General features: G+C 34.1%; 2 protein-coding genes across 5 annotated transcripts in view; one reads left to right on the plus strand and one right to left on the minus strand.

The window, feature by feature from the left end:
• The window catches only part of LOC124454978, a 97,805-nt gene that overhangs the window by 5,310 nt on the left and 79,191 nt on the right, over nt 1-13,304 (plus strand). The window lies entirely within an intron of this gene.
• Nucleotides 1,577-11,688, minus strand: LOC124454984. Of its 4 annotated transcripts, none has more exons than XR_006951634.1 (6): nt 11,399-11,688; nt 10,803-11,027; nt 10,329-10,536; nt 7,162-7,253; nt 6,668-6,749; nt 1,577-1,886 (listed from the first exon to the last, which is right to left on the minus strand). XR_006951634.1 is itself a non-coding variant. In XM_047005746.1 (5 exons), the coding sequence occupies exons 1-4, from the start codon at nt 11,538-11,540 to the stop codon at nt 7,211-7,213; spliced, it is 618 nt and encodes a 205-aa protein (XP_046861702.1). In that variant the 5' UTR covers nt 11,541-11,688; the 3' UTR covers nt 6,286-6,749; nt 7,162-7,210. The 4 variants fall into 4 exon arrangements, 2 of the variants coding, with proteins under 2 accessions (XP_046861702.1, XP_046861701.1); XR_006951635.1 differs by lacking the exon at nt 1,577-1,886 and adding an exon at nt 6,077-6,227; XM_047005746.1 differs by lacking the exon at nt 1,577-1,886 and having other exon boundaries at nt 6,286-6,749.

Here is a 13,304-nt window from a genome sequence, read left to right on the forward strand (position 1 = left end):
TTCTCTGTGCTGTTGCTTCTGTGCAAGGAGTTTGCTGCATCTACATTTTACATGTAACCACAAAAATAAGGCTCACAGCCACACATACAAGTTCATTATTACCAATACAATCAAGCAGGAAATCAGTAATAAATTTATGAAAAGCTTCAATACACTTAAAACTTCCTAAGCACACAACATTGAAAGTGTATGGTTCTCTAAATGACAATAGCATATGTTAACATTAACACATTTTGAGTTTCTCTACATTAAGGAGGGGGTAGGGTTAGGGTTTGGGTTAGGGTTTGGGTAAGGGTTATGGTTAAGTTTAACACTCCTCCTGAATTTAGTAATCTAGCCATGGCCCTGCTAACCTAGATACACCATATTAGACACTCTTGAGTTTATTATTGGTTGGCTTTCCTAAACTAAGAATTCTGTAAATACAAACTTTAAAAAGCATTTTGACAGACATGCTTCCAGTTCCAGACCTCCTAGAATGAGTGCACCTCAATAATATTACATCAAATGTCTTCAACCAATGGATTGTAGCTTTATGAACTTATTCCAAGAACAGACAAATATGGCCGTTGTCCCATTACTCAGTAGGCTATGTAGGCTGAAGCTTACATTCCCGCGTTTTTAAAACACCTGTTCTCTTTAAACATAGTTTTTACTCTTTCCCATTCTAGATGAGATAAATGATCAAAATTTCAATAATATATCCTGTTGGAAACTGTACGATATACTGTTATAATGCTCTATGTATAGAACTCATAAAGTAGTGAGTTTATCTCGTTCGAAATTTAAATTTATTCTATAATGTTTACACTATGAGTAACAAAACTGAAGCAAAGGCAATGGAGCATAAGAAATGGAAACGTCGTCAAAAGACTGGAATTTTTGGGAGAAAGTTATATCACTTAAATTCCCACAAATTTTTCTAAGCTTACAGGCCGCGCAGTTAGTCATCCGCCGCTTAGTATGGGTGGTATGCACTGATAGTGTTCATTCATACATATCCTGTTAACTTTAGATGTAAGAAAATTAGGTTTTACTATTAAGAATTCACTTCCTTTAAAAACCTAAATAAGCAATATTTTTAGGAGGTACAATAAATAAGGTCAAAAAATGTATGTAAATAATGGGTGATAACGTTTTTCAGTAGATGGCATTAAATTTCTACTGGGCTTAATAAAATTTCAAATGACTTTCTTACTATTCAATTTAACGCTATTAGAGTTAAACTGGAATTTTCTATTCAGACATAAAAAAATTTCATGTAAGCACACATTACAATGAAATTGACTTTATATTCTGAACTTGAGTATATTGCAAAACAGCATCCCCATTTCAAATGAAATTCACAGTAGGCAATAATATCCATATCTTACATGCAATGCTTGTGTTCTGTAGGTTTTCAGCCTGTGAAACATGAAACAAGCAATTTTTAACAAATAATAATAATACCTAGTAATGATTTCATTCGCTTAAAAACACTTTTTCACAAAATTCAGTCGTTTATCATATCATAACAGAACCTTGAGAAACTGAATTTTTAACATTTTCAATTTAAATAGCCAAAGATTGCGCTGAGGTACAAAATAATGGCAAGAAGGAAAGTGGAGTTTATCAAATTGATCCTGATGGTCAAGGATCTTTTAATGTCTACTGTGACATGACTTCATATAGTGGTGGCTGGACTGTATTTCAAAGACGCCAGGATGGAAGTGTTGATTTCTATCGAGGGTGGAATGACTATAAAGAAGGTTTTGGTGATCTTAGTTCTGAATTTTGGCTTGGATTGGATAAAATATACCGACTAACATCAGCAAGGAGAAATAAACTTCGTGTAGACCTGGGAGACTGGTCAGGAAACAAAGCATATGCTGAATATGATTATTTTGCTGTAAAGAATGAAAGTAAAAAATATCAACTAAGTCTTGGTAAATACTATTCTGGTAAGTTAATACGTTAATATAAACGTTTGAGGAAAAAACATTTTGATATATACAATATTTTTGAATGATATGAGTGATTGCAGTTTGCAACGGATTATTCTCCAACTTTTGTTAAAAACGGATAGTAACGGTTGATTTCGAACTAAAGCCTTGTTTGTCAATAAAAGTATAATTAATTTTGAACTTAAAAACTTACCGAAAAAATACAATAAACAAACGTAAAAAGTCGTTCCAACTTGCAAACGATTCTGTTGCAACGATTGATTGTGACATGTAACGATTTTGATTAACTTATCATCAACATTAAATGCAAATTCAACTGCAGCTTTGTAAATTACGTAATGATAACCTAGCACCTGAACAACATTTAGCTAATAAACATGACTAAATTGTTTGGTACATAAGAGAGAATCTATACTGTGAATATCATTGTCTAATGATCATTGACTGAAATCTATTTTATACAATGCAAGCATTCAAGTAAGCCCCTAGTAATTAATTGTAAATGCAAGTTTCAATGCCTAAATTATATATACATTATTACTTGTTCTTACATATAAAAGTTTTTTATGAACTTAACAACAACCTAAAACATAACAGAAATTTATTTAAGTTTACATGGACAATTCACATTTATAAGCATGAAACACAAATATATCAATTGAGCGTCGGAAAATACCCATGTACGCCATTAAGTAAGGTCAAACTTTACATACACCGAACAGAGCCCTCTATTTGTAAGAGTTGGGACATGTATTGTTCTCTGGTTTGCGAACGTTTACTGGACAATATCGATCACATGATTAATTTCCGCCATTTTCGTTCCTAATTTTGAAATTTGAACTAGTGTTTATATGGCAATTATTATAAGTTTGTTTGTATTTTGAGAAAATACTTTGATTTTTTGGAGGTATGGTTACAATAATTGTTTATTTGATAGCTAAAACATGTAACTGCATATCGCCATAATTATGGATCGAGAAAAAAGAAAGAAATGGCTTTACGATAGACTGGATTGTGTGTAGTGAGCATTGTGTCTAACTGATCTTTATCTAAAGGTTTATTTACGAAGATTGTTTTCGAGTAAAAAATCATTGGAAATATTTCTCCTAATGCTAACGATTCAATAGTTTTCTTACATACAAAGCCTGTTCTTTATAGAAAGATTATGACTTATCATTATTACTCTAATTTACAAGTTCTTAACCACTTCAAGAGATAATTATTGCTAATCCAATATGCTAAAATAATATACTTTCGAATATTGTATTTTGCATCTTTAGGAAATCCTTTGAAAGTATAGTATCAGTAATCATAAATAAAATATTTACTGAAACAGCTGGGTAAAATACATTACTGGTAATGAAATACAAATTCTGACTGTACTTTAAACCAGAGCATATTCAATTTGGTTATCAATGATTTGTTCTGGTCTTTACATAATCAATAATTTGGTGTGGTCATTGGTCTTTATAATTTGGTAAACATGCAGAAGTTTTGTCATTACTCAACTTATTATTTTTTTAAGATAGATTAAAACTTGGATCAGACTCATATTCAATGTCAAAGTCTGTACAAACAGTGACATTTGTAGCAAACACGACTGTTCTTTAACAGCAGAATTGTTTTATAATACACAAACATAATTTCCTTTTCAACAAATGCTCAGTTTCACAATCAATAAGAAATCAACAACTTCACATTAGATTAATAGAACATAAGAGCTACTGCATCTAACAAATATTTTAAATTCATAATTTTCCAGCAAAAATTTTTTGTGATCTATCTGCATTAAATTTTTATGCCTGGACTACATTGCAAAATATGTACTACCTAAGCAAAATTTCACGACCACAGTGCTTCAAAACAAAACTTGGATAACACTGATTCAATGGTAGGCACAGTTTAAGTCAAAATATATTATAGCAGCTCAATTGTAAATTCAAAATACTTTTTAGTTTTAGAATAAGATTATTAGTGGTGAATTTCTAAAGAATATATTTTACCAGTTGAGTCGCCTCTACGTTTTCTAAATGTAAATATAACCAAAATGAGCTGCAGTGATTTATTTTACATACCTTATACCTGAAAGCATTGATTCAAATCTGGAGATATGTGTAGTAACGTGTTTTCCCGAACAGGAATATGCAGCCAAAATGTCGAGTATTTTCTTTATCGCTGGTAAATTATAAGCAATGAAAACAAATATCTTGGTGCTGTAGTTGAAAACTGCGAGAATATACGTTCACATACGTAAAAACGTCTAGCAGTGGGTCACGATTAGTTTCAAAGCACGAACTAGTCAACATCGAATGTAGCTAAAATCTGCGAAATTGAGTTTGGTTTGCAGTAATTATTCACAAAAACGCCAAAAGCTTGATTGTGGTTTCCGATATGTTTAAAATTTCCATTAAACAAGGCGGAATTTTATTATTCTTTTGCTCATTTAGCCAATTTCACACAGTTTTATTATAAGTTTAACTTGCAAGTAGTCACGAAAATGGCGGCTCCGCGCTCACCCCAGACCCGTTGTCCTAACTCTTACAAATAGAGGGCTCTGGCACCGAACGCATTAAAGACAAAAGAACCATTGTCAAATGAAGATTGACTGAAGTCCTTTTTATATCTAAGCCTCTAATAATCAATTGTAAATGCAAGTGTCAATGCCTAAATGATATATACATTAAACTTGTGTTAATGGAAGTTCAGAAGAATTCTATAACTGCATTAAATGCGATTTTTGAAAGGTATTACTTTTCTTAGGAACTGCTGGAGATTCATTATCTTTTCATAAATACATGGCGTTTACAACAAAAGATTCCCATAATGATAAAGTTATTGGGAACTGTGCCATAATCTGCAAAGGTGCTTGGTGGTATAAGCATTGTTATGATTCTAACCTGAATGGACACTACATTAGTGGCAACCAAAACAATGTCAAAGGTGTGAACTGGTATAATTGGAAATATAACTATGAATCCTTAAAGTTTACTGAGATGAAAATAAAACCATAAAGAATTTCCAAAGACTGTGATGTCATAAATTTGATCATTATTTCTAATGAAACTTTCAACATTTAATAAAAACATTTTAGCTTTTATGTCTTTTAAAACAACCTTGATGAAATTGTTAAAAATGCGTTGGTGAAACAATACTTTTCTAATATTTTCCCTAAAAATTAGAGCTGATTTAGGTAATTATATGATTCTAATGTTACGTCATTTCACTCATTTTTTTAATGAGATGTTGCTCTTTAAAGCCCGGTTTCCATATGATCGTTCCTGTCGTAAGGATCGTCTTTGTCGCTTGCAATTTGTAGGAGCCACAGAGATGATCATATGGAAACGCTCAACTCAAACGACAAAAGCGATCCTTACGTTAGAAACGATCCTTGCGTATCGATCGTTTGAGATAGACTAGAGTTCTATCCTTGCGACAGAAACGACCGGAAACACCTTTTACGCGCTTGCATTTTTTTAATGGAAACCGGTGCAAAACGATCGTTACGAAGTAGCTAATTCTATCTTTTCGCCCCGTTTCCCGCAATCTTGATGTATCATGCATTTCATGCAATTATCTTACATCATTATTCACAATGTAAACAATGTCACTTTTGATTGGTCAACTACCTGCAAATAATTCTACATATCTGTAGGTAAGACGTCTATTTACAAATAACAGTTTGTCATCAAAAGCCGATTTTGAAAAAAATTCAAATCATTACCCGTGTCGCATGTTCTTAATCGTCTGAAGCAAGACTTCTTAAATGGAGAACGTCGCATGTATGTGTTGTAGGAGATCCTCAAAGCGTTCTTGTTGACGCCATATTTAAATTATATATGCACCAATTTATATATCATCAATACACGACATGCACACGACACACTGTACCATATCTAGATGGCGGCAACTGGAATACAGTATGAAGTATTAACTGACTTGCAAAAAGCTATCTTGAAGTCTTATTACGATCAGGGAATGAATACAACGGCAAAGGAGAAACATGAAACAATACAAAAGGCAGCTGATGAGGCAGGGACTACATTCGAAAAAGTTAAAAATCGTCATAAACAATTTGGTTTTATGAAAGGTACGGAAATTTGTCATCATGCAGTAAATGTAGTATTTGCGTAACATTTCCTGTATAGGTGGAGGTTTGCACGTAAGTATTTCTCCATATATTTTCTGACGCTTCTTAATACCTTATATGACAGATTAATAAAACACACTCAAGATCCTTTGAATGGTTACTACTGCGGATGGGATTTACTTTATAGTGATTTGATTCTATAAAATTTAAACACAAAATCCTTCTTGTAAACTTATGAGAAATCTTCGCAAAGTGTTACGTTGCTTTTACGTTTTTTCACAATGATAGCGCTCATTATGTACAAGTTTGATACATACGCATAAGACATTATTGCTGACTAACATCTGTTCTAAACAAATCCACATGGAAAGAACTTAGTGCAAAAGACCATGCATTTACACAAATGTTTGTAAAGAAATAACGCACACTATATGCAAAAAGTTCATGAAGTGGTGGTGCACATTTCTAACATTGTTCAATGTAGAATGTTCCATATAAGATATGGTATTTTTAAAATAGCAAATGGTGTTTAGGATACAATACCACGGTACGACAATACAACAAAGAAAAAGCCAAATTCAGTAACGTGATGTAAATCGAACGGTAAACAACACTATTTAACTGTTCATCTACTTACGAGATAACCAAAATTGATCGAGGATTTATAACTTTGAAGAATTGAAAACATTGCCCAAAAGAAATGAGAAAGAAGAGACAATCTATAGAAGAAAAGGAAAACAAAGCTGAATGATGTTGTTTCAGATTTTTTTTAAAACATAAGTAAAATTAAAACATTTATTCGCAGAAAGACAAAACCGACACCAATATGTAAGCACTTGCGTACAATGGCTATATAAGTACACCAATAGGCGATGAAATAAAAAAGAGAAATGCTTTCCAAAGTTATGTATTAATTGCATCAGTTATAACTTGACAAGCCCTAAGTATACTTAAAACTGACCTAAAAATGGTGTCAGTAAACTCTAAAACTGACTAAACGAAACCTTAAATAAACGAGAACTACGTCACTGAATCAGTCAAGACATACGTACCCATAGAAACCTAAAAAAGAATTTTAAAAATTTATCTTGCGCTGTATTAATATAAGAGGACTGTTGTTATAAAATTTACCTGTCAGCTTCGTCAATAACTTTTTCAATCTCGTCTAACGTGATTTCATTCATTTCATTATAAGCTTACAAATACGTACGGAAGAAAAATACCTGAAATATCGAAGAGTTTAGGTGATATAAAAACAGCAAACCTTCGGGATGATATCGAGGCGGATAAAAAAGCAGCTTTTGTGCAAATTTTTATAAGATTGTTAAAAACACAATATTTGCGTGATTTTCGACCTGGAATACATAATACCTCCGGCAGCTAAACACCGAGGGAAAAAGCTATACGGCAAAACACCGAGGGAAAAACATATATACGGTAAAACACCGAGGGAAAACCTATATACGGCAAAACACCGAGGGAAAAACATATATACGGCAAAACACCGAGGAAAAACATATACGGTAAAACACCGAGGGAAAACATATATACAAAACACCGAGGGAAAAAGCTACAAAACACCGAGGAAAAGCTATACGGCAAAAACACCAAGGGAAAAACATATATACGAGGGAAAACACGAGGAAAAACACATATACGGCAAAAACACCGAGGGAAAATATATATACGGCAAAACACCGAGGGAAAAACATATTTACGTCAAAACACCGAGGAAAAAGCTATACTACAAAACACAAGAGAAAAGCTACATTAAAACACCATGGAAAAACATATATACGGCAAAACACCGAGGTAAAAAGCTATACTACAAAACACCGAAGGAAAAAGCTATACGGTAAAACACCAAGGGAAAAACATATATATATACGGCAAAACACCGAGGGAAAAATATATATACGGCAAAACACCGAGGAAAAAATTATATACGGCAAAACACCGAGGAAAATATATATACGGCAACACACCGAGGGAAAAACATATATACGGCAAAAACCGAGGGAAAAATATATACACTAGGTGCCAAATAAATGAGTCCATTAAATATGGAATGCATATTTTTAGTTTTGAACCATATTACCACTCTGTCACAACAATGTTAGGTTTTAAGTTCTCGAAAAAGCAATGTCAGTACATGTTATGTCCTCCCTTAGCTTTCAAAATGACTTCAACTCTTTTTGGCATAGATTTAACAAGAATTTGAAGTGTAGATGGTTCAATATTATGCCAACATGTAGAGATTACATCCCATAGCCTGTCCTGGCTTGTTACGTTATGTTTCACTTTTTCTCTTTTTAACTCATCCCATAAGTAATCAATTGGATTAATATCTGGCGATTGAGGCGGAAATGCCATGAGATTCAATTCACCTTGATTTTCTTTATTCCTTAAATAATTTGTGCACAAGTTGGAGCTATGTTTCGGATCGTTATCCTGAAGTAAGGTAAATCCTCTCCCGCATAACCTTTTGCCAGATGGTACAGCATGCCTTTGGAGAATAGAATGGTAATACTTTTTGTCAAGATTGCCTTTTATTCTGTACTCTTAACACCATTAAAGCTGAAACAGCCCCAGACTTGAATGTTTCCACCCCCATGCTTCACGGTGGACTTGAGGCATTGACTTGACAATCTTTCACCACATCTTCGTCTCACATAAACACAGCGATTATTTCCATGTATTTCAAACTTTGATTCATCAGTAAAACGTACTTTTTTCGAATTGTCTGCGCTGTAATGCTTGTATTTTTTGGCCCATAAGAATCTCCTCCGCTTATTTATCGGGCGAAGCAACGGCTTGGAAGCTGCAACTCTTCCGTTCAGACCACTTCCAGCCAATCTCCTTCTTACTGTTGTTTTGCTGATTGCTTTCTCTCGGGTGGCGTTAATTGACGATTGAATGTCGCTAGCAGTTGCTCGTCTGTTGCGCAAAAGGCGCTTTATGAATGATCTTCTTTTTGTTGTTATACGTGGTCTCCCAGGTTTTGGTAAGCTGGAATAACATTGCGTCTTTTAAATCTTTCCACGGTTCGCCGCACAGCTCCTTTGGACACTCCCAGCATTGCAGCAACTGTTGTGGTAACCTTCGTTAGTGAGAGCAACAATTTGTCCTCTAACTCCTTCACTTAAATCTTTAGCCATTTCCCAATGTACTGCCCATGCGCTTAGATATTGTGAAATATCTTGCAAACAATTGTGGGAGACAATTTCAGGTCTCACTGCGCATTTTTAAGTGGCTACTGTAACTATATGTTTCAAAAGACACATTTTTCCCACAATTTTTCCAATATTGGAACTGGACTCATTTTTTTGGCACCTGGTGTATAAACGGCAAAACACCGAGGGAAAAACATATATAGGTCAAAACACCGAGGGAAAAAGCTATATACGGCAAAACACCGAGAGAAAAACATATATACGGTAAAACACCGAGGGAAAAATATATATACGTCAATACACCGAGGGAAAAACATATATACGGCAAAACACCGAGGGAAAAACATATACGTCAAAACACCGAGGGAAAATATATATGCGTCAATACACCGAGGGAAAAACATATATGCGATCAATACACCGAGGGAAAAACATATATACAAAACACCGAGGGAAAAATATATACGGCAAAACACCGAGGGAAAAATATATACGGTAAAACACCGAGGGAAAACATATATATACGGCAAAACACCGAGGGAAAAATATATATACGGCAAAACACCGAGGGAAAAATATATATACGGTAAAACACCGAGGGAAAAACATATATACGGCAACACACCGAGGGAAAAATATATATAAGGCAAAACACCGACGGAAAAATATATATAAGGCAAAACACCAAGGGAAATATATATATACCGCAAACACCGAGGAAAAAGCTATAGGGCAAAACACCGAGGGGAAAAAGCTATACGGCAAACGCTGTATAAACGCTAGATTTTTTGCACTCAAACGCTAGAAATCCTGTACATCTTCATCATCAACTGCAAGAGAATGAGAAAGTACATTTTCAACCACACTAGACTCAGTGGTCGAAATATACTTCATAAAGGAACTCAGGTACATATCTTCTGAGACATAATCTTCGCCAAAAAGGCAGGAGCACAAGAAAAGGCGAGAAATTTTGATTTGAAAATAGCGTTTTTGAGTGTAACCTTTCACAAGATTTCTAGCTATCGCTTGCCACTTCTCCCGCGAAACGTCATGATGAATCACTGGGACTCGTTCATCCTCGCCTGACATGAAACTATTTCATTCCAAAACAGAGAAAATGCATACCTGACAACGCCGACTGCTTCGCCCATCTCCTCGACACCTCTGGAATCTATCATCTTGACATCCACACACTTCTTTAAAATATCACCTTTTTCAAAATAGTGCAGCAAGTCAGCTTTCACATTACAACGATGAATAAGCAACACTTCTCGCTCCATAACTTCATTTGCCATACTTTCTGGGACAAAAGTAGACCCTTCAGAGCCCTCACCTGCAATGTACAACACTTAATAAAGTAAAGATGGGTGATAAGCCACAACATTTCTGACTGTTCTATTTTCAAATTCCATTCATCCACTTTCTTTAAATGAATTCCCAATGGTATTTTGCACCATCATCACAATACCCACTCATCATTTCATGAAATATTAATTGAACATCAAATTAGTGGATATTTTTCTTCTATAATATGTAACTAGAACATCTTTTTCGTAAAAAGACAGACAAGAACAAGTAGACTATATAGTACTCACGAACCTTGGAAAGTATTCATCTCAAAAGCATCACAATTTTGGAGGTTCTCTAGTGCATGTGGTGTTAAAATTGCATCATCAATAGATGACAGTCCAACCAAATCTGTGGAATGTGATTCTTTTCCAAGCTGTGGTTCTGTGCACAATAATTCATTTTGAGTCTTTGTTAGTCTGATTTCTTCCAAATCTAATTGTTCTTCCACAACATCATCAACTAATTCATTAGCAACTACAAAACAAATATTTGTATTTTTATCAAATATGTAATTTATTTAAATAAAGATTGTTGCATAACACACTTTTGCTGATTTCCTTATGCACTCATATTGGAATTCTCAAGTATAACATCAGAATGAATGTTGTCTTTTACAGTGTTAATGTGTAATATTTAATATTAGCTCCTTATAAAATAAGTGTTTAATTTTATTTTTATCATGATAGTTTCATAAAATTAACCAAATGGTGCAAAAATTATTATAAACTTGATCTTACAGAATTACTTTGATTACTAAATGCTCATAATTAGGTGTTAATCAACATTAATAAATTGCCTACACATTAACAAAGTGTTTTTTAAGAATTAATAGAAAACTCCCTCACTTTCATAATCCAAAGTCTTGCAAAGATACAAATTGACACTACTGCATGGCCTGCCAAGGCACTCCTTGTACTTTTCTACAGAGAATGTTTCTGTTGTGCCTGGTAAATATAAAACTCCATATCTGGGTACAACAAAACCCATTCTGAACTTTCATCATGGAGTTGCTTATTGTGAGCCAGTTGCTTCTCCACCCCAGCAGTTTTTATGACAACATGAGGATCACATTTTTTTACATCAATAGGAAAAAGTGAGCCTCACTTAATTTTCAAATGATTCCCATCCAGCTCAATCATTCCAATGTCTATCTGGGGTGGAAATAATATTCAGTTACAAGGTGTTCATGACCTGGCATCACAAAATGTTTGATGAAGAATGAAAAATTAGACATTTTAATGTAAAATACTATTCCATCCTTCTCCATGAAAACCTGAGCCTGATTTTTAAAGCATGCAACAAAAGTATTATTGTGTTGATTCAAATGAGTGCAAAAAAAACAAATTTCTTATAGCAGCATTTTATATTTCAGCTTAAATAGGTGGAAATTACATAAGTAATATCTATATAAAAACAAGCATTGAATATAATTATTCACTACCATCACCCACCCTTCAAATTATTATTGACATGACCTATTTGCAGAGGTAGTATTAATCACAAACCTTGACAGTCTCATTCTTCTTCCCCTTTTCGTGGAGACAAAACGATCTTGACGCTTCCTTGTCTCAACAGTGGCAAATGAAATATCTGCCAAATACTCTTTAAAAGTCAAAGGTTTGGTGGAACGAGGATCAGTAGAAGGCCCAGCTGATGTTGATGGATCACTATTCCGCAAGGTCTTTGGTTCGTCAGACTTTCGAAGATCCATCCCACAGTTAGCACAAAAATTACCCCTTGTATATAGTGAACTCTGCATACTGTACAAAACATGGAGTTCAAGTTCACATTACCAACAGCCGGGAAAGATAATACGAACATATACATGAACGCTAAATGTAATAAATACCTCACGAATGTTTTGTATTTATCTTACTTTCTCGAAATAAAACGAAAATATAAGAATATGACAATAATCTGCACTTCGACAACTTTGTTAATTCAGAACACATTTGGCTGGCAAACGTCACGTTTCCATGGTGTTAAAAATCTCAGTTCCAAACATTGAACTAAATATATTTAGTTCAATGGTTCCAAACAAGCGCCCCATTCGATTCAAAATGGAGACATTATCCATCGCTTCGCTTTTTTCTTTCTTCTCAGAAGAAAAGAAATATGTAAAAAAGGGGGAAAACCACTTTAAGTCAGATCACATTGAAGCATTTACTTACCAGCAGAGTGTTTTACGAGGAGAAGTACACGCAAGAATGAAACAAAAGGTTTATAAAGTGACGGTGAATGTCAAATGTCAAGATTAAGTTTTAGACTGTTTTTGTTGCCCAAATGAACACGAGGGCGAGATTTTCTCTAGTAGTGAAATGAAAAAAGGTTTGTTAATAAACTATTTGTTTTAAAAAATAATGATACTTGTCGGTTTTCAGTCCTCAAATTGACCTACCACTACTAGTTTGGTGTGAGGGAGTTGTGGTAACAGGCTATACATATATTTGCATTTTTATTAATAAACACAAGGATAACATGGTATTTAAAAGACATGGAAAATGGTACATCATTTAATGTTGTTTTCCTTGAAGGAAAATTCCCATATAAAAAGTGATGGGATGCTCATGGGAAATGTTCAGAAAGACTCCTTAAGGGTAACTGTGGGCAGTACTTGCTTTTATTTTTATCCCCAAAAGACATCCATTGTAAAACATATGTCAAAACTTTTTTAACTTCTGTTCTCCTAAACATGATAAAAGAATTCTCGCAGTGATGTAATTTGACACCCTATGTACACCCAGGCTGTAA

Source organism: Xenia sp. Carnegie-2017, unplaced genomic scaffold (genome assembly GCF_021976095.1).
Source record: "Xenia sp. Carnegie-2017 unplaced genomic scaffold, XeniaSp_v1 HiC_scaffold_3, whole genome shotgun sequence".
Taxonomy (NCBI): Eukaryota; Metazoa; Cnidaria; class Anthozoa; order Malacalcyonacea; family Xeniidae; genus Xenia; species Xenia sp. Carnegie-2017.

Bases quoted from the DNA above. Each gene is read 5' to 3' on its own strand.
- LOC124454984 (XM_047005745.1), bottom strand. From the start codon at position 11,540: ATGGGTTTTGTTGTACCCAGATATGGAGTTTTATATTTACCAGGCACA. The intron at 11,028-11,398 runs GTGAGGGAGTTT...TTTGTTTTGTAG, and splicing joins CAAGACTTTGGATTATGAAA to TTGCTAATGAATTAGTTGAT. The intron at 10,537-10,802 runs GTTCGTGAGTAC...TGTACATTGCAG, and splicing joins TGAGATGAATACTTTCCAAG to GTGAGGGCTCTGAAGGGTCT.